General features: G+C 46.4%; 1 protein-coding gene and 1 pseudogene across 3 annotated transcripts in view; one reads left to right on the top strand and one right to left on the bottom strand.

Moving 5' to 3' along the window:
- WWC3 (WWC family member 3) overlaps window positions 1-20,100 on the top strand; it is a 122,866-nt gene that overhangs the window by 53,257 nt on the left and 49,509 nt on the right. For 2 of the 3 annotated variants that reach the window (XM_060002223.1, XM_060002224.1), the window contains 3 exons: window positions 4,294-4,370; window positions 5,521-5,600; window positions 18,442-18,571. In XM_060002223.1, the coding sequence (XP_059858206.1) occupies window positions 4,294-4,370; window positions 5,521-5,600; window positions 18,442-18,571 (287 nt within the window). The remainder of the gene's footprint in view (window positions 1-4,293; window positions 4,371-5,520; window positions 5,601-18,441; window positions 18,572-20,100) is intronic. The other variant, XM_060002225.1, reaches the window with a different exon arrangement.
- LOC132418696 (V-type proton ATPase subunit G 1 pseudogene) lies at window positions 8,755-13,074 on the bottom strand (annotated as a pseudogene).

Here is a 20,100-nt window from a genome sequence, read left to right as displayed (position 1 = left end):
AGAGCACACATGTTTACCAGATCTCCTCGTCTGCCCTAGAGAGGGACTTCTTGGTTTGGATTTGGTGGGCCCTTGTGTTACTTCTGTAGGTTACCTCTCAGCGGGCTGGTTTGATTTTTTTGTTCCTTTGCTTCTGGTGCCTTTAAAAAAGAGGTCATGCCCTCTTTAGTTGGCCTCGCTTGTTTACAGGCATGCCTTGGTCGGCTCTGGTAATTAGTACCTGTCAGCAGGGAAACTGTCCAGGCTTGCCGTCCTCTGTGCGGGAGTCCTACTGGGCTCCCTCCAGCAGCTCGCTGCAGCGCCGATGCCTGGAAGGCGTACACCTGGTCCTAAGGAGCCGTCCGCCTGCCCAGAGGAGGTCTTTGGAGAAGGACTACCCTCTTTTAAAGCATGTCATCCGCCTAGGGCGATCTTGGGTTCTCACGGTCCAGAGGAGCCCTGTGTGTAAGAGGAGATGGACACAGAGGCAGACATGGACACATTTCCCCCTTTTAATAACCCATAAAATCGAAATCCAAAGTAATTACTGGGGTCTGCAGCATTTTGAGTGCTAAATAACACAGATTGAGTTCTCCTGTTGCGCACCGGGGAGCCGGAGGGCCATTTCTTTTTAATTTGGAAAAGCTAATGTGAGCCACAGGAGCCCAGGTTCTAGACAGAAGTCCCTCTTTGACTGATGGCAGAATGTAGGTCAACTCACTACACACTCAGCCTTCATTTCTAAAGTGGGGAAACGTAATCGCCATCTCTCACAAAGATTTTATGAGGATAGATGAAATAAATGCGACAGCTACCCTATAATAGCAAGGTATAGTAATTTACATTGGTGAGGTCCAGTGAAACTATAACCTTCCTATTATATCATCCAAAGCAATGCTCTATGCCTGAGCGGCCTCCTTAAGCTGTTTAATAGCTCTGCCCACTCAAACTCTTCAAGTGAGAAGAAAGCTTCAGAGGTGAAAGTCTCCTATTTATCCTAAACCTTGAGATTGGAGACGTGTCTTAACAGAGGAAGATGTTTCTTTTTCTAAGTGTTGTGGTGTATGTGCCATTAAAAATGAGGTCCAGGGCTTCCCTGGTGGCGCAGTGGTTGGGAGTCCGCCTGCCGATGCAGGGGACACGGGTTCGTGCCCCGGTCCGGGAGGATCCCACATGCCGCGGAGCGGCTGGGCCCGTGAGCCATGGCCGCTGAGCCTGCGTGTCCGGAGCCTGTGCTCCGCAACAGGAGAGGCCACAGCAGTGAGAGGCCCGCGTACCGCAAAAAAATAAAAAAATAAATAATGCGGTCCAGAGTCTTGAGCTTTTTCCTTGGACTCCACAAATGGGTTCCATTAGACTTACTGGCAGACATCAGGAACTGAGAATCTGTCTTTATAAACTGAATTATATCATTAGAAGATCTGCCAGTGTTTATCACTCTCCTTAGCATTTGAAGATAAAATGTACTCACTGTCTTAGGTACTTGAGTTGCCTTTTACCTCATTCCAGTCCTGGAATTTTATAGCTTTAGAGACCATGGCAAAGGTAACATGAGTGGTATCAATAAGTAAAACCTTTTACCATTTAGGATGTTTTCAGCTGTAAGTAGCAGAAAAGACTAACTCCCCTCGGCCTGGACAATAAGGCTGTCATTGTCACTTAGCAGCGTCCTCCAGGGGGTGGTGGGCCTCCCCATCGGTGGACTGGGCAGCTCAGTGATGTCGTGGTTTATCAGGACCCCCCTCCAGGACTGGTCCAGGCTGAGTGTCCTGGGGGAGAGGCGGATGCCCAAGTGCCTCAGGGCTCTGTTAGTTATGCAGGAGAACCGGGGGCAGGTTGCCACGTATCTGTCCATCTGTACCCACTACACCTCCAGCGTGCGCTTCAAGGCTCTTTGCTAATTTTCCCTATGAAACTGCACAGACAAAAAGAGTTTTGGCAACGATTTCAGATCATTGTTACTGATGTTTAACGTTGCGGTTAACTTCCCTGGACTTTGGTGGTGGGGTTACTTTCTACCCGGAATGGGAAAGATCCCAGGTGGTAACTGTTGGCATTGTCTTCCTCAGCTGCAAGGTGACAAGTGGCCCCACGTGGAAGGAGTCAGCAAGCCGTAGGTTTATTTGCATGTTGTCTGGGCCCCAGTGGAAGCCCCTTAAGCTCAGGCTTGGGAACCTTAAGTCCCAGGAGTTTAACGTGGAGATTTTATAGAAATAACTTCTGCCTCTTAAGGGCATTGTCTGAGGTGTTGCTTTCATTACTGGTCTTAAATGAGACCAAAGAGTCAGGCAAGATGGAGGTTCTAGGATTTGGAAATAAACATTCTTCGTCTTAGAAAGAATTCTATTTAAGAAACATTTTACTCTGTTTTTGAGAGATTAGAATTCTAAATATAAGAACATTTGAGATAAATTTGGCAAACAGCTCCTCCAGATATTTATTTCCAGTAGATTCTAGTAATTTGAAATTCTGACTGGGGCTTAGAATAGTAGATTTTCCATAGAACTGTATTTTTTAAAAAACAGGATATATCTGAACAGCTCAAATTAAGTTAGGATGTGGTTCTGTTTGCTGATGTGGTTCTATTTGAGGATATTAAATACTCTTGCTGTTTAAACCACTTGATGGCTTTCTAAAATAAATTTATTTATTTATTTTTGGCTGCGTTGAGTCTTCGTTGCTGCACGCGGGCTTTCTCTAGTTGCGGCGAGCAGGGACTACTCTTCATTGCGGTGTGCGGGCTTCTCATTGCGGTGGCTTCTCTTGCTGCGGAGCACAGGCTCTAGGCGCACGGGCTTCAGTAGTTGTGGTGAAAGGGCTTAGTTGCTCTGAAGCATGTGGGATCTTCCCGGACCAGGGCTCGAACTCGTGTCCCCTGCCTTGGCAGGCGGATTCTTAACCACTGCGGCACCAGGGAAGCCCCACTTGATGGCTTTGAGTCAGCTTCTCCAATATGAAATCAGGAGATGATTATAAACTAGTTTCTAGATGTTGACATGTAAGTTACCTGAATGACAGCCTTTGGTACCCAGATCAAAGGAGTAAAAGAATGGATGCTGGCCCTGCTGATGGGTCTTCTGAGCAGGTGAAACTAATGAAAATGACCCGGAGGCAGATTACACCAGTGTGGGGTGACTCTCAGATGAAGAAAGAGGAGCCTCCACAACTCAGGAAGGGACAGGAACCAAGTCACTGCAGCTCCAAGGCCTAAGAGAAAGGAGACAGAAGCATCAAGAAAAAGGGATGCAGAGAGGTGGATGGGGTGATAGAAATTAGAAATGGCGGAAATGGGAAGGAAATCCAAAAAAACGTGGATATATGTATATGTATAGCTGATTCGTTTTGCTGTACAGTAGAAACTAACACAACCTTGTAAAGCAACTATACTCCAATAAAAATTAATTTAAAAAAAGAAAGAAAAAGAAAGAAAAAAAAGAGAAAGAAACAGCTGCAAGCTGCTCCAGTTGCTGAGACAGCAGAGAGGGCTTGGCTGCCTGTGCTTAGCACACAGCTGGGCGGCTGAGCGCGCCCCATTCACCCCCAGGTGGTAGCCGTCTGCAGTCACGATGCTGTGTCTGTTAAAAGGCTTTAAGTCATGTGTGCTGCACCGCTGAAGAAAGCATTTATCTATGCAATGTGATTTAGCTAAACATCCCTCAAAAACAAGCTGCTTAGAATAACAGCTTTCGGGGAACCAAAAACATGGAAGAATAGCTTTTCCTCAAGCCTGCCAGATACTGATACGTGACTAGAAAGTTGTCTTTTTCATTTTACAAATCTTTGGGTTTTTTTTTTCTTTCTTATGTCAAAAATCGTTCATGTGGAGACTATAGATATGAAGAGAGTGAATACAAAATCTTTTGCAATGAAACCATTGAGAATAGCAGTCAACTTTTGGGTTCTTTTCTTCCAGTGACTTCCATGGGTGCATGCATTTTAAAAGGAAGTAAAAATGGGTTCATACTGTATGTACTGTTTACATAGTTAGAATAGTTTTCTATACCATAACTGTACCCCTCCCCCTGTGTATATATGGTTTTTAACCCTAGTAGTTTTGCAGTTGAAGTAAACAGAGTTTTGATTTACCTATAGCCATATATTTTATTATGTGGAATCACGTAGAAGGGCCTCATGCAAAAATCAAACATCAAGATTCAAGGTTGTAAGATGTTAATTCTTCAGGAGCCAGCGCCAACTTGGAAGTCTGAGACTGAGAATTAACTACTTAATATGGTGAATCAGAAGTTCCTATCTATGTGTATTTATTTACTTTAAAGGATCCATTATAAAATAAAATATTTTCCTTCTGTTTAGCCTTCTTTGGATATTCAACAAATACAAAGTACGACCCATACCAAATTAAAGCAGAAATAGCAAGTCGTCGGGATAGGGTGAGTAAAACGAATATTTTCACAACTAGAAGCCCCCTATGTCTTTTTATGTAACATCACTTATCATGGTTCATTTTATGGTGGCCAGTGTGTATAACACCCATATTTTAGTAAGATTTTCCATTTCATGAATTATTACCACATTTGGTTTTACTTTCCACTTTTTTTTTCCGATAGGAAGGGAAAAGTTTCATTTTAAAGCCTCAGCCCATCTAACAAAAAATCACCTGTATCCCTCAGTGTGTTTCATGGGGCTAGATTCACCCCCTGTTTGGAAAGATTTGGTGACATTGGGGCCCAACCTCAGAGGGCTGCTTCCCTGTATTAGTGGGCTGCCAGGCCTGTCCCTCAGCAGCTTTAGCATCTGCTGTTCTTCCCTGGTGGCTGTATTCCCAGGGAAATCTTGCCTACGATGGCGTTTGACCAGAAGGTACCGGTGCTCCCTGCCAGTGGTGCCGGGTTCTTGGTGTGCCACCGTGTTCCATCCCTTCAGCCCCTTGTCTTGGGTGTCTGGAAGCGGGGACGGGAGACATCTTAGAGGCCAAGCCTCCTGTCCTGGTGTCTCAGTCCCTAAACCAGAGTGTCTCTTTTAGTGCCGTGGTTCTCACATTCTAGTACACCAACGAAAAACACCTGGGGCATCAGTTCAAAGTGTGAGCTCCAGACACCCCCCGCCTCGCCCCCACGGAGTTTTAACAAGGCCTGGAGTGGGTCCTATCATCTCTTTAAATAAGCACTGCAGGCGACTGACTTCCAGGTAGTGGGAAGCCATGCTTTGAGCAACAGGGTTTCCTAGGTGGGATCTGTGGGTAGTAAGCAGAAGAGAGGATGAAAAAAGTATGACAAAGTTTGCTCATTGCAATGTGTAAATCAATACCTCGAAAAAGAAAATCATTGCTGGTTCCAGGGCTCCACGTGGTAGAAAGCTGTTCGTGACCCGGGCCTTTTGTGTCTAAGCGAGCCGGCCCCCCTGCCAGGGCTGTTTGATATGCCAGGGCTGTTTGATATGCCAGGGATGGAAGGCCATGGAGAGAATGGGTGACCCTGTGAATTGCAAGGTAGTCAGAAACTTAGATGACAATGCTAACAACTGTAGAAATCATTTTTCACAGCTTCTTTTTGTGGAAAAAAAAATGTAATTTGTCTTTAGCTTTCCAGATTAAAACGAGAGCTGACCCAGATGAAGCAAGAACTGCAGTACAAAGAAAAGGGGGTGGAGACCCTGCAAGAGTGAGTGGCCTGCAGTGACAGAGGGAGAGTTTCCCTGCGATTTCCTGTTTGGTGCCGGGACATGTGTCCTAAAGCTTCATGGGTGTTCACTTCTATGCTTTTATTTATGCTTATTATTTGCCAATCCTAAGGATCAGATCTCTCTTTTCCCTGAAGATAGTTTGTTCTTGTTTCCTTGGGAAATAAGACCTTTATTTTATATTTACGCACATTCTTGATAGCTGTGCTGTCTGAAACACACATGGCTATTTACATTTGAATTCCTGTTTTGTTAGTTTTAATCTCTTAAAGTTTTTAATTCTAAAGTTTAAATTAATTGAAGTTAAATAAAATTAAAATTTTAGTTCCCAACCTCAGTAGCCACATCTGAAATGCTCAGTCACATGTGACTAGTGCAGGTTTTCTCCACCTCAGTGCTCGTGACATTTTGGACCAGATAACTGTTTGTGGTGGAGCTGTCCTGTGCACCAGAGGATGTTTAGCAGCACCCCTGGCCTTGACCCCCTAGATGCCAGTAGCACCCTCTTACCCAGTTGTGACAGCCAAAAATGTCTCCAGATATTGCCAAGTGTTTCCTGGAGGGCATGTTTGTCCCAAGTTGAGGACCACTGGGCTAGTTGGCCACTGCATTGGGCAGCACAGATAACATTTCCATCCTCACAGTACTTTCAGTTGGGCAGCCTGATCTATAGGTCTTCCTCCTATAAAATTGACATCTTTACAATTAGAACTTTATCCCTACTAAGAGTTTGGGGATGAAGTTCTTATCATTTGTGAGTTATATGAAGTGAGCAAATTCAATGAACAGGAGTTATTTTATAAATGGTGATATTGGTGGTCTGAAAGAATTAATTTTCCTAAGAAAGGGCATTGTATGCTTGTTGGTTCAAAGTATATTCCCTTTTGATTCAGAGCCTGGTTTCACTTGCTGAACTTGGGCTTGTGCTTCATACCTTCTGTGTTGACTCTTCTCATGTGTCAATGGGGACTGTCGTAGCTCGGTTGCTCTGACAAAATACTGTAGACTGAATGACTTAAAGAGCAGACATTTACTTCTCACAGTTCTGGAGGCTGGAAGTCTAAGGTCACGGCGCTGGCAAATTCATTATCAGATGACTGCCTTTTTGCTGTGTCTTGACATGGTGCTGTTTTTGGGTGGGGGGCTCTGGTCTCTGGTGTCTCTTCTGTTTCTTTAAGGACACTAATCCCTTCATGGGGCCCCACCCTCATGACCTCATCTAAATCTAATCACCCCCAAAGGCCCCATTTCCAAATACCATCCTATTGGGGGTTAGGGCTAACCATATGAAGTTTGGGGGGCATGAACATTCAGTCCATAGCAGTGATCATTGGGCTAAATTGTCCAAGTGCAGCACCAGTGCCTGCTACATAGTCAGCCTTCAGCAAATGGCAGGAATCCACGTGGCTACGATTTCTTGGTAAATGTGGGCAGCGTGCCACTCTCTTGCATCCTGTGTGCAGACACAATGACAGTGTGTCAAATGTGATTGCAGTATTACTCTTTATAGGGAGGTTACACAGAATGTGTTTGACAAAGATAATGATCCCACCTCACATAAAGGGTAATTAACGGGCACGTCAAACCCTGTTGTTTAACATGAGGTTGACATTCACTTTGTTAATCACCCAGGATTAGTTTGGTTGATGATTCGTTTGTCCGCTTTTTATTAAGGACATATTATAGACACCAAGGGGGACACAATAGAAAGGTGAGCTGGGTCTTGCCTGGAGGGGCTTGACTTTTCTGGCCCTGAGACACTGCCATGCCCCCTGCAGGTCCCCCATGTGGCAGGGTTTGGTAAGCTGTCCACGTGCTTAGCATGAGCTGCAGGCTTTTAACCTTACAGTCAGCTTTTTGCTTTCTCTACCACTACCTGTAGCAGTGTGTGTGTGTGTGTGTGTGTGTGTGTGTGTGTGTGTGTGTGCGCGCGCGCGCGCGCGTGCACATTCTCTGGTGATTTGGATCTACAATGGGAGTTCCTTTAATTATCCCTAGTCAGTACAGCTTTTTATTTCTTTTTTTTTTTTTGCATGCCAGAAAGTCTTTACTTTTAAATGATTTTCAGTACACCAAGTAGTAACATGTAGCAAGTTCTTGAATTCCATCATCTAGTAATTTTTTAAATTTATTTTTTATTGAAATTGATTTACAGTGTTGTGTTAATGACTGCTGTGCAGCAAAGTGACTCAGTTATACACATATGTACATTCTTTTTCATATTCTTTTCCATTGTGGTTTATCACAGGATACTGAATATAGTTCCCTGTGCTATATGGTAGGACTGTCATCTAGTAATTTTGATTAAGGGAAACTAAAAGCAGCCCAAACAATGATACTAGTATCCATTATTCTAACTCTTAGCCGGAAAGGACTATTTTAAGGCTGGCTGCTGCATCACATAGGTTACAAATAACTATTTACTACTTTTTCATAGATAAAGCCCCTGACCTTCAAGAAAGATTTAGGGAAAAAAAATTCATCTCTTTCTTTCTTAAGAAATTTTTTTTTTTAACTACATCTAAGGAAGAAAAAGTCAGTATTGATATATATGCTGCTTGAGCGAAAAGGCATAGGAAAAAAGACAGTGTATACCCATTAAATTCCAAGAAATATGAGGTAAAAAGATAAAATCTTGGGACTTCCCTGATGGCACACTGGTTAAGAATCCACCTGCCAGTGCAGGGGACACAAGTTCGAACCCTGGTCTGGGAAGATCCCACATGCCGCGGAGCAACTAAACCCGCGTGCCACAGCTACTGAGCCTGCGCTCTAGAGCCCGCGAGCCACAACTACTGAAGCCCGTGCGCCGCAACTACTGAAGCCTGCGTGCCTAGAGCCTGTGCTCCGCAGCAAGAGAAGCCACCGCAATGAGAAGCCTGCGCACCGCAATGAAGAGTAGTCCCCGCTCACGACAACTAGAGAAAGCCTGCACACAGCAACGAAGACTGAACACAGCCAAAAATAAATAAATAAATTTTAAAAAGATAAAAATCTTTGGATAAGCCCTAAGTTTGTACAAAGAAGCTAGATTTGCTGTTCTGCAGAAAGTGAGGGGACCTACTATATAACATACAGAAATAATTTAATGACTTTTCGCAAGACTACGACTCAAGCCTTGCTAAAGCTTCATATTCCATGAAGGGATCGAAAATGCCAATCCATGCAACAACAGGTGGTTTTTTCTTCCTTTATCTGTTTTTGTGGTAGTTTTTGTGGATTTCTGGCTGGATGTCGCAGTCAAGGGCCAAGAGGTTATCCAGGAGTTCACCCCTGTTCTGCCGGAAGTAGGTCTGGAGGATGGTCATCTTCTCCTGGGGGTCCTCCACTTCAGTGCTGCAACTGCCGTGGGATCCCAGAGCCGCGGCCCCCTCGGCCTTGAACTCCTTCTCCCTCTGCAGGCGGTGCTGTTCACTGCCAGCCTGGGCTGCTGCTTGGCCTGCTTCAGCCTCCGGTTCTTTTCTTGTGGTCCTCGGCCACCTCCTTGGCGGCCCGCTTCTCGGCCTGGAGCAGCTGCTGGGTGCCCTGCGACCGACTGGCCACGGTGGCGGCGATTCCAAGGCGGCAGAGAGCGGCCTAAATCGGCTCGACCGTCCCCTCGGGTCAGTTGACCCAGCCGCCCAAGCAGTACAGCTTTTTAAAGAAGTTTTGCTTAAACAAATCAAGCTGCATTTTCAATATCGGCTACTGGTTTTGTTACTCTTTTTGTCCATCTGCCGTGGTGCTTCCCGGCGCAGCAATACCTGTTCTGTGATTTTATGCCGTGCAGCCCTGCCTGCCTCCAGATGCTCCCTTGCCTGCTGGGTGCTTCTCTGTGCACCGTGGCCGTGCCTTCCTGTGTCACTTCTGCTAAAGGGCTGGATCAGAAAAAAGCAGAAGCAAATCATTGAATTTGGCAGGTCTTCACAAGTTGCTTGGACTGTCCAGTTGAATTGGAGGTTGATTTCCTTCTGTCATTTGGCCACACTGTAGCTTTCTCTCTTCACCAGGGCGAATCAAGACTTCCCAGCGTCTCTAGATAATAGTGACTTTTCATGCTGGGCCTCATGCAGTTAATTTAGCTCTCACTCGCTGAAGCTCTGGTGCAGGTGATCGGGTTTCAGGGTGGTTCAGGAACACTGAGGTCACATGGGATCCCCGAGCCTCAGAGGAGAGCCCCGGCCGGCACCTTTCCCCACTGGCCCTGGCTTCTGTAGCAGGATTGCTGGGCCCAGTGCCTTTTCCTCTGCTTGGCCTCCATCACTCTGGCCACCTCCATTTCTTTATGTGAAGACAATGGTTATATTGCAACGTCAGCTTAAGACTGAACACTCTCAGAAATAAAAGATGTCAGGGCTCAGGTGACAGAGAAAACCCCTTCCCCTTAGCATTGCTAGGAAGTAAATTCATCTCTTGTAGTCAAGGTAATTTTAAGACTAGGAAAAGACGGCCTCAGTTGCTCCGGGTTTATTGGACGGGAAGCAGAAGCTGGCCTGGGAAGAGTTATAACTTTACACCTGCAGCCGGAGCGGAGTATGAGTTGTGCACTTGCAGAGAGAAGGGCCAGTGCTGTTTGATCTTCTTTCTGCTTTCCTTAGCAAGAATCCTTAGCGATGGGAAACATGCCCCCTGCCAAGGGGACGGTCCTCACTGCTGGATACCCACCCTCCCCAGTGGAGGCTGAGGGGTGGCCTGAGGGAAAGTTCTGGACCTGGCCTTGGTCCTGGGGGACCCAGCCCAGCTTTCCAGATGGAGCTGCCTCTCGAGGCAGCTTCTAGTTGGTTGCTGTGTTGTCACTGCAAATGGTCGGTCACTCTATGCTGTGACACGAGCTCACGGGAAGGAGAGGAAACAAGGGTGCTTGTGCCGTGCTTAAAACGCTTTGCCAGTGAAAAGTAGACTGATACCTTCCTCTGAGTTACACAGGCCATGTGTGAGATGAAAACAGCCTCTTTATTTATCTGGTGTTGCAGATTGGCTCTTGTGTTTGGATCAAATCATGCAGACAGGTATTATTTATTGAGAAATTTGGAAAACCTTTGGTAAGCATCGATAATGTGATTACCCCACCCCTACTGTGAAATCCTAAGTCTGAGCACAGATAATACGTGAGCTGTTACATGTAAATGGGCTTCTCAGATATTATTTCCAACATCAATTTAAGGCAGAGACCCTAGATTTTCCTCCAGAAAATTTTCTGCTGTTCTTGCTTCCCAGAATAGCCCTTGTATTTTTTTCCAGAGCACCTCACCGAGAGTTTGGCTACTTATAACATTTTAAACTCGACTTGTTTATCTTGGTGAACTTTCCTGGCTAGCAAGGAAATCCATCATTATGCTTGGGTCCAAGTGAGGAAAAAAGAACCTTTTGTATTTTTTTTTAAGTCTATGTATGTTAATTTTTGTAGATGGGAGCTGGCCGTGAACACATTCTCTGGGTTAATGATAGAACGTGTGTGTGTGTGTATAATGTATATAAACTTTTAATGATGGAAAATGTCAAATATACACAAAAGTAGAGAGAATGGTGTAAGGGAACCTTTCTGTACCCCTCACCCTGCTTCAACAACTAACCACACAATGGCCAGTCTTGTTTTGTCTGTCACACAGCCTCATCGCCCAAGCTCTTACCGCATTATTGAAGCAAATCCCAGAGTCATATTTCATCCATAAATGTCTCTCCTAAAGTAACGGACTCCTTTTGAAAACATAACTATAATACCTGTGCCACTTAGTAGCAATCTCTTAATGTTGTCCTTTCTCCAGCAAGTGTTCCCATCTCCCTGGTTTGTTTGGGTCCGGGTTCTGACAAGGTCCACACCGTACGTTTGATTAGTGTGTCTCTTAATCTCTACCCTCCTCTCCTTTTTTCTTTTTTCCTTCCTTTCTTCCTGCTGACATCTTATTTGTTGAAGAAGCTACTTTGCTCGTCCCAAAGAATTGCCCTGATACTGGATTTTGCTGCTTGAACGTGCACGGCGTCACTTAACACGCTCCACTGTCCCCTGCTATTTACGTAAACGGGTGTCATTAATCCGAGAGGCTTGATCTGACTCAAGTTCAGTTTCATTTTCTTTTCCTTTTGGTCAGGAGGTGCACACTCTCTGGTTGTCTCTTTTTTTGTGTGGTGTGAAGATTATTAGTGGGGTCTGGCATTGTCAGCCTGATACATCCATTTGTAATGTTTCCCATCAGCTTTTCACGTAATGCTGTGCACGTGTAGACACGAGGTTTCAGGATAAGCTCCCGAAGGTGGGTTTGCTGGGTCACGGGGTAAAGGCATTGGCCGTATTCTCCTCGGGAGGGTGGCGCCATTTTGCATTCCCACCACTAGTAGATGCGTCTTCCTGTTCCAACCACGTGGCCAGCACAATGTGTTGTCACTCACGCTTTTGCATTTCTACCAGTCTTATCGGTGAGAGATAGTGTCTCAGTGTCGTTGTAATTTGCATTTCTCTTGAAGCCCTTTATAAACGTCTTCAGAAAACAGGAGCAACGTTTACAAGTCATGAAAGTCTTCAGAAAAATCAAACTTTTCCAGTGAGAGAGCTACTGGGTATCGCTGCCCCAAAGTTTCTGAAGCTTGTTTTGAAAAATTGTCTTCATGTAACTCATGGCTAGCACCCGGGGGCAAGGGGGGAGGAGCTAGAATGAGGATGTCCACAGCTTCCCAAATGGGTGATGCCCAAGAACGTGCTGGATGTGCCAATGGGTGGGGGAGAGCTCCCTCTTTAGTGACGCTAGACCTCCTGGGCGTCTGGAATGTTCCTCCTGTTCGACTGTGAGGTGTCCTGCAACCGGGAAGCTCGTTTAACATCACTTCTCCCTGAGTTTCCCACGCTTCTGTGCCACCGGAGCTTCTTCCCGCCGTGCCACCTGTAACGTCCCCAAGTGCTGACGTGGTGGCTGCTCGTCCTCACACCAGCCATGGGGTTCTTGTAAAGTGTCTCTGCTGCGTGGCCCCTGGTGGCTCTCTCACTTAGAATATGATCTAGACTGCAGATGAGTTGGCCCCCATCCTCACCTCGTTCCCCCAGTCTCCCCCTCACTCACCTGCGTCAGCCCGCAGTGCAACTCGCAGCTCCTTGTGCCTGGAACTCTCTCCCCAAGTCTCTCGTGCCTGTCCCCTCCCTTCCATAGTTCTCTGGACAAATAACATCTCGCCAAGGTCCCTGCTCACCACTGTATCTAAAAAGCAGCCCTCTTCCCACCCTCTATCCCCACACCTGGCTTCGTTTTCCTTGAACCACCAGTTGCTGCCTGACCCGGTGGTTTCTTTCTTGTCATCTGTGTCCTCGCCTAGTGTCACGCTGTGCGAGGATGCGGACTTGGCCTGGTTCCATACTCGGTCCTCGGGATGCAGCCAGCTCCGGGTGCAGGGCAGGGCTTGGTGGGGTGAGGGGACCAGCCCGGGGGCCGTGCGGCACTGCTCTTGGGACACCGGGACCCCCTGGGCCAGGGCCTGGGCTGCGAGCATCGGGGAGGTGTCTGCATCGGCCCAGGTGCCTTCTTATTAACTGCCCTCTTGCGTTTCCTTCTCTGCTTCTTACTGTGTTATATTGTGTTTTAAGAAATCTATTTCTATCACTGCTGTTCAGATCACAGAAAGGGGTGCTCGTTAAACGCGCCAGTACCCACTTTCCGTGAGGTGTGTTCTTAGCCCCTGGGTCAGCCTCTTTGCTTTGAGCCTTTTAATTGCTTGATGACATTCTTCCGCTTTGGGATGCTGTGATGAAGTTAAGCCCGTGTGTCTCCTGCAATAAGAGAGAGTGACTGCACTCTGCGGACCATTCGATACCACACGAGGCAGCATTAGACCTCGGAATTAGCATTTTCTGTCCGAGGGGATTTAGTGGTTTCAGAAGAGAACGGGATTGTTCACAGGTAGCGCAGGCTTAGACCAGCAGTATCCCATTACCGTAGCACAGAAGCTACAGCCCATGCTAAAAGGCCAGCGCTCCTCAGATAACAGTAAAACATACAGAAATGGGGGCGGAAACAAAAAGAGCGTTGTTCCCGTCGTGAGACAGGTCTGGCGTTCCACGCAGGACCGGCTGCTGATAGAAAGCTGCCGGAAGCTTTGTGAGGGTCGTTCAAGGCCCCCTGCCAGGGCTGGTGATGTAAAAGGTAGAGTTGTAACAACACTTCTCATTCTTGGGGCTTGTAATGTGTGGTATTAACGTGGAATATCTTTCGAGACCTGGCAGCCCTTTTCTTCAAGATGTGGGTTTAAGAGTCCATTTGGTTTTACTTTTGTCAGACCAGTTCTCTTGACATCTTTTTTTTTTTAATTAATTAATTTATATTTATTTTTGGCTGCGTTGGGTCTTCGTTGCTGCGTGCAGTCTTTCTCTAGTTGCGGCGAGCAGGGGCTACTTTTGGTTGCAGTGCGTGGGCTTCTCATTGCAGTGGCTTCTCTTGTTGCGGAGCACGGCCTGTAGGTGTGCGGGCTCAGTAGTTGTGGCTCGCGGGCTCTAGAGCGCAGGCTCAGTAGTTGTGGCGCACGGGCTTAGTTGCTCGGTGGCATGTGGGATCTTCCTGGACCAGGGCTTGAACCCGTGTCCCCTGCATTGGCAGGCGGATTCTTAACCACTGCGCCACCAGGGAAGCCCTTCTCTTGACATCTTAAGTTGAACAACAAATATGGACACTTGAGGGCAGTGGGAGGGGGAGGTTGATGAGAATCATCTTGAAGATGCTTTCTTAGCGGTGTGTGGTCAGCATTTGAAGCTGTGCCTTCTTTTCTCTCTAACCGTTTCTTTCAAAGGCAGCCAGTAAAGAGCACCAGTTTACTTTGGGACAACATCTGACTGGCTATGTGGGTGGCCCTCAGATTTGACACAATGTGAGTTTGGAGGCCTTGACCCTGAATGTATTGCTAGCCCAGCAACAGAAGAGGATGAGTGTGGTGTGAGGGGCCTCAGTGTGAAGCTCACTGTGCCTCTTATTGGCTGTGTGACCTTGAGCAAGTCACTTAACCTTCCCAAAGCTGCTGCAGAATGTTGAGGGGTGAAAAGTAAAGGCTGTGTGGTCTGTGTCCTGGGTTTTTTTTTTTTACACCGGGTCTTAGTCCATTCAGGCTGCGTAACAAAGTGCCATAGACCGGCCGGCTTATAAACAACAGAAATTCATTTCTCGTAGTTCTGGAGACTGGAAGTCCAAGATCAGGGCGCCAGCACAGTCAGGTTCTGTGTCTGGTGAGAGCCAGCTTCCCACTTCACGAATGGCCATCTTCTCGCCGTGTCCTCACATGGCGGAAGGGGCAGGGGAGCTCCCTGGGGCCTCTTTCATAAGGGCACTGATCCCATTCATGAGGGCTTCTCCCTCATGACCTGATCACCTCCCAAGGGCCCCGCCTCCTGATCCTGTCACCCTGGGCATTAGGATTCCAGCGCGTGGGTGCTGGGGGGACAGAAGCATGCACATCACGTCGCACTGCGTGATAACTTGTATTCTTACTAATGCCGTCTTTTGTTGAGCCCTTGTCAACTTTCCGTCATCTTATTTGAGATGTATAAGCACTGTTTTGAGCTCTTAATTAAAATTAAAAAAGGAAAAAGCTCTTTGGCAGTCACAGATGTTATGATTTTCTTCACGAAATGGAATATATTGATATTTTAGAAAGTACCAAATCATTGAGTATATCCTCCGAATTTGACCAAAGTTTTAGAGGGAATTTGGAAAAAGGGAGAAAACTCCCAAATAAGTGAATTTTGCAGATGCGATGGAAGAGGGTGCCTGTCCTTTGAAGTTTTTGCTAGATGATAAAGCAGGTGGGCCCTATCTTGGCCACTGTGAGCAGGAGGGCACCCAGGGGTAGCAAGGGCCATCGCTGCACCTGGTGATCCAGTTCGGGCTTGACACCTGGGAGGTGTAGGTTTGAACCTTGGCTCTGCCAGGTCTCAGCTTGTCCTCTTGGGCTACTTAATCTCTCTGACCCTCAATTTTTCCATTTTAAAGTCTGAGAAGATTGTGCTCATCTCATAAAACTGTTGAGGGGATTAAATGAGATGACAGACATAAAGCATGCAACAAGACTCTGTCACCTAGTAGTAGGTGCTTGATACACTGAACTATTTTAATATGCTATTGATATAATTATATGATTTAGTCAAATAATATGTACTGTATCAAATATGGCTATATAAGGTTATACTTATATAATAATAACTTTTTACATAATTATATATTCTACAATAATACGTAACTATTTTTAAACAATAGTGTTTCAGAGATTCCTAGAACTTTGAGATCATCTTCTCTAATAGCTTTCACACCTTTTAACAGTGGAATCTTTTCCCCTTTCCTTCCCCTCAAATGACACCTTCTGTGGAAGCAGACTGTCTGAGACGGAGCAAAGGGACGGCCTTGCCGAAGCAGGGGTGAGGGTCTCCGAGCCCTGTGTGGGTTCTCCCTTTACTCCAGCTCACCACTCCAGGACACCCTCGGGACAGAGTGAAAACAGCTGCTCTTGGTCAATCTTCATTCCTTTTCGAGGTCTCAGAGCCACCTGGGTGGAGCTGAGGTCAGGGCCCGGGTCCGTGGCCTTAAAGTTGAACTTTCGTTCTCCGACGCGCTTTGCAGTGTCTGCCGATGCGAGGCATTACAGGGTTGCGGATCCCTCTCCCTGATGGGAATCGGGGCCTGTTTTCCTCCAGGTAGCGGCCATTCCCATTGTAGATGCTGGTGCCTTGACAGGCAGCTGGCGCAGCGCCTGGCTTTACTGATGGCTGCACTTAGGCTCTGTAGCTGCTAAAAGCTGTAAGGAATTCACAACACCTAAGTACGAAGCTGGAGCTGATGTGGTTAGCATCTTACGTCGCGGCCTTAGCAGTGGTTGTGTGTCTATACTCTCTGACCATTTGATTAGCACTGATGATTAAGGAATTGAAAACATTTAGTTCAGTGCAGTAGAGTTTCATTTCTCTATGTGGGTGTCAGTGTCAGGTGACGATCCATTTGCTGTATTTCTCATTCTGGAGGAGCCAGTAGGCCTGGTTAGCAAAGGCATTGGTCATTAACTGTTACAGAGAAATCACACTTTTTTGGCCTTGGGTTTTTTGTATGGAAATGATGTAACCCTTTTCTACAGACTTCGTCAACCTATGTGGGTTGTGGTTTGTGACATTAAATGAGATGTATTGGAAAGCCTTTTATCAGAAGATGGATATAAGGAGATATTATTACATAAATGAGTCTAGATTCTCTTTGCAAGAAAAGTTGGGCCACTTCCTAGACAGATGCAGTGCTGGGAGATGGATGGCCTTTGTTCCTGCCTTGCATTAGAGACTCCTGGTTCTCCATAGAACAGCTGAAATGGAAAAACACATGGCCAGGTCATGCTGGGATGTAGGGGTGTCACCATTCAATGTGTGGGGTCCCCCAGTGCATCTGTATCCGCTCTCCAAGGAAGAGGACTCGGGACCAGGTTTCATAAATATTGTTTGTTGCAGATGGCAATCATAGCGGTGCTGTTGAGCCCTGAAGCCCTATTCCAAAGGGAGGGAATGATTTCCTGCTTGTTCTCTCATTCCAGTGATGCTGATAGCTCAGATCAGCTCTGGTGCTGAGTTTTGCTGTGAGTTGTGACATTTGTGGCCAGGAATTTGTTAATGATAATAAAGTACCGGAGTTGGTGCATTTTTTACTTTTTCTCCCATGAGTAAGTAGACTGAGCATTATCCTGGTAATAATAATCAGTGCAGACATTATACGCCAGGTCTCTGCTAAGTAAGCCCTTTCCTTACATTTCTCATTAAGTGGGAGGGACAGTTTTAGTGTCCTCATCTGAGGCATGAGGAAACTGAGGTTTAAAGAGGTGAAGTGTCTCGCCCAGGGTCCCACTGTAGAGCTGGAGTGTCACCTGTACTCACCAGCATGCCAGGATGCTCTTGTGAGTGGAACACAAGGGCGTTTGGGCTGGCCGTTAAGCATCTGGATTTTCGGGTAACATGGGGGAAGCAGTTTAGAGCTAGAATCTGTGTCATGGTGGATCTGGTGACTTTCCAGAGAAGGAGTTCATTCTGTTTCTGGACCAAAGTCTCTTCTTCAGCCCCGCGGGCTTCCAAGGCTTAAGACTTAGGTATGGAAGATGTGACCAAGGACGAGCTACAGGAGGCTGCCTGCTCTTTGTAGGCCGGAGCCAAGCCTAGTCTCGGCCAGCGCTCTGCTTCCACCACCCAGAACCAGGCCTTGTGCGCCCCGGGGTGGGCTGGCTGGAAGGAAGGATGGATGGAAGTTAGCTTGAATGCGAAGCATGAAGGAAGGATGAATGGATGTTTGAGTAGAAGGGGAGTAGTAGATTGAGAGAGTGATAAATTAGAACCAGAATAAAAGGAAGATAGAGGAGCCATAAGAGTTTCCAACTTTTGTACAGGGTGTCCCTGTTGAAAGTTCACTACTTCTTGCTGTTTCCCATATATTCTTCTTGTACACAGATTTCATTTGTATGTTTATTTAATAGACATTTTTGACCACTAAGCCAGATGCTGGGGATAAACGAATAAGACATTATCCTGCTCTCAGAGAGGGAAATTTAAAATTTCAGGAAATTTTTAAGCCAGTGAACTCGTTGCCTGAGCATTAGTAGAGAACACGGGAACCCTGCCTGGAACGTCCTCACCTGCAGAGGATGCTCTTGGAGCAAAGGGAGCCGTCCACCAGCAGTCTCATCTGGTGTTCACCACGAACAAGGAAGGTCTTATGGGATCTTTGTTTTTCTTTGTCAAAACATTGTTTTTAACTGTTTCCCACCTTTCTCTGAAGCTTTTAAGTTTTGGGTTGTTACTGTTTAATAGAATGTTGTAATCTCGCATAGAATGACTCATGTTTCTTTTCGAACCAGGATTGATCGTAAGATGTCAAGTGCTCACACCAATTACAAACTGGATGAGGCTCAGGCTATAATGAGCGAGCTCAGGACCATCAAGAAAGCCATTTGTACAGGCGAGAAGGAGAGGCGGGATCTGATGCAAGTAAGAGGCCCGGGTGCTCTTCAGAGCCCACGTCCGTCTGTCTGCCCACCTGCTTATCTCTTAACTTTATTTAATAATTTAAAAAAAAATATATATATATATATATATTTACTATATATATATTATATACTTATTATATAATCACACATATTTTAAAGACATACATGTATGTATGATATATATGTGTATATGATATCTTCTGTATATGTGTGTGTACATATTTATAAATATTTAAAAATATGCGTATTAGTTTCCTAGGGCTGCCATGACAAAGAACCACAAACCAGGTGGCTTAGAACAACACAAGTTTATTCTCTCCGAGTCTGGAGGACAGAAGTCTGATATCAAGGTGCGGCAGGGCCACGCTCTGTCTGAAGGCTCTAGGGGAAGCTCCTTCCTTGCCTCTTCCAGCTCCTGGGGGCTGCTGGCAGTCCTTGGTGTTCCTCGGCTTGTAGACGTATCACTCCAGTCTCTGCCTTTGTCATCACGTGGTTTCCCGTGTCTCTGTGTATGAATTTTTTCTTCTTATAAGGACAGCGATCATTGGATTAGAACCTGCTCTAATCCAGCATGACCTCATGTTAACTTGATTCCATCTGCAGGCCTTCCTTCCAAATAAGCACACATTCCAGGTTCTGGGGGTTAGGACTTCAACATATCTTGTTGGGGGACACAATTAAGGCCACAACAATGGGTGATACATTTGTATTGTTAAATAATCAAAATAATTCAACGTCTGTTGTAAGAGTTGCTGTCACCCCATTCTCTCACCTCCTGTAGCTGCTTTCATTAGCTTCTTGTACACCCTTCCAGACACTTGAAAGTGTGAACACGTGGCCAGCTGCCCTCGCAGAAAGCCGGGCCTGTGCCTGCTGCCCCGCGGTAGCTTCCGCACCTAACCGTTATGCCCTGTACCTTTTCCCGTCTCTGGACTCAGAGTTCCCTCCTTCCTGGATATGGCTGCATAGTATTCCACCGTGAGGACAGACTTTTTTTCATTGTAGCTTTATATTGCGTTATTTTTTTGCCCCTTGAACTCCTGCAGTTTCTGTTATTTTTAGAAACAGCTGAGTTTTTTCAGATGCCCATGCCGGGCTCCTGCTCGGTGCCGGAATGCATCTGATGCTCTCTGTTGTGGCTTTTCTTTTCGGCTCAGCACACCGAGTGAGCACCTGGTGCTGGGAGGCATTTGTCTCGATTCTGTAGCATGTAAGACACAGAAGGACATGGGAGCAAAGCTCAGACTCGTAGGCCGAGTGCAACAGGTGCGCACATGACTGCCTTGCCCGGCAGTGCTTCCTAACGTCAAGGGCGTGAGGCTGGAGTGTCCCTAGGCTGCTCGTTCAATTGCAGATTACCAGACCCTACCCCAGGTCTCCTGGATTAGACTGTCTGGGGTTGGGACCCAGAAATCTGTATTTTCAGATGCCCTGTATTTCCAGGTCATGAGAGGTAAACGGTCAGTTGTTAGATTTTCTCCGAGGCCTGGTAGCAAGGAGAACAGCGGCCGTCTGCCGAGGCCTCTGTGT

Source organism: Delphinus delphis, chromosome X (assembly GCF_949987515.2).
Source record: "Delphinus delphis chromosome X, mDelDel1.2, whole genome shotgun sequence".
Lineage (NCBI taxonomy): Eukaryota > Metazoa > Chordata > Mammalia > Artiodactyla > Delphinidae > Delphinus > Delphinus delphis.
Note: the sequence above shows the minus strand (reverse complement) of the source record. Positions and strands in the feature narration are given on the sequence as shown.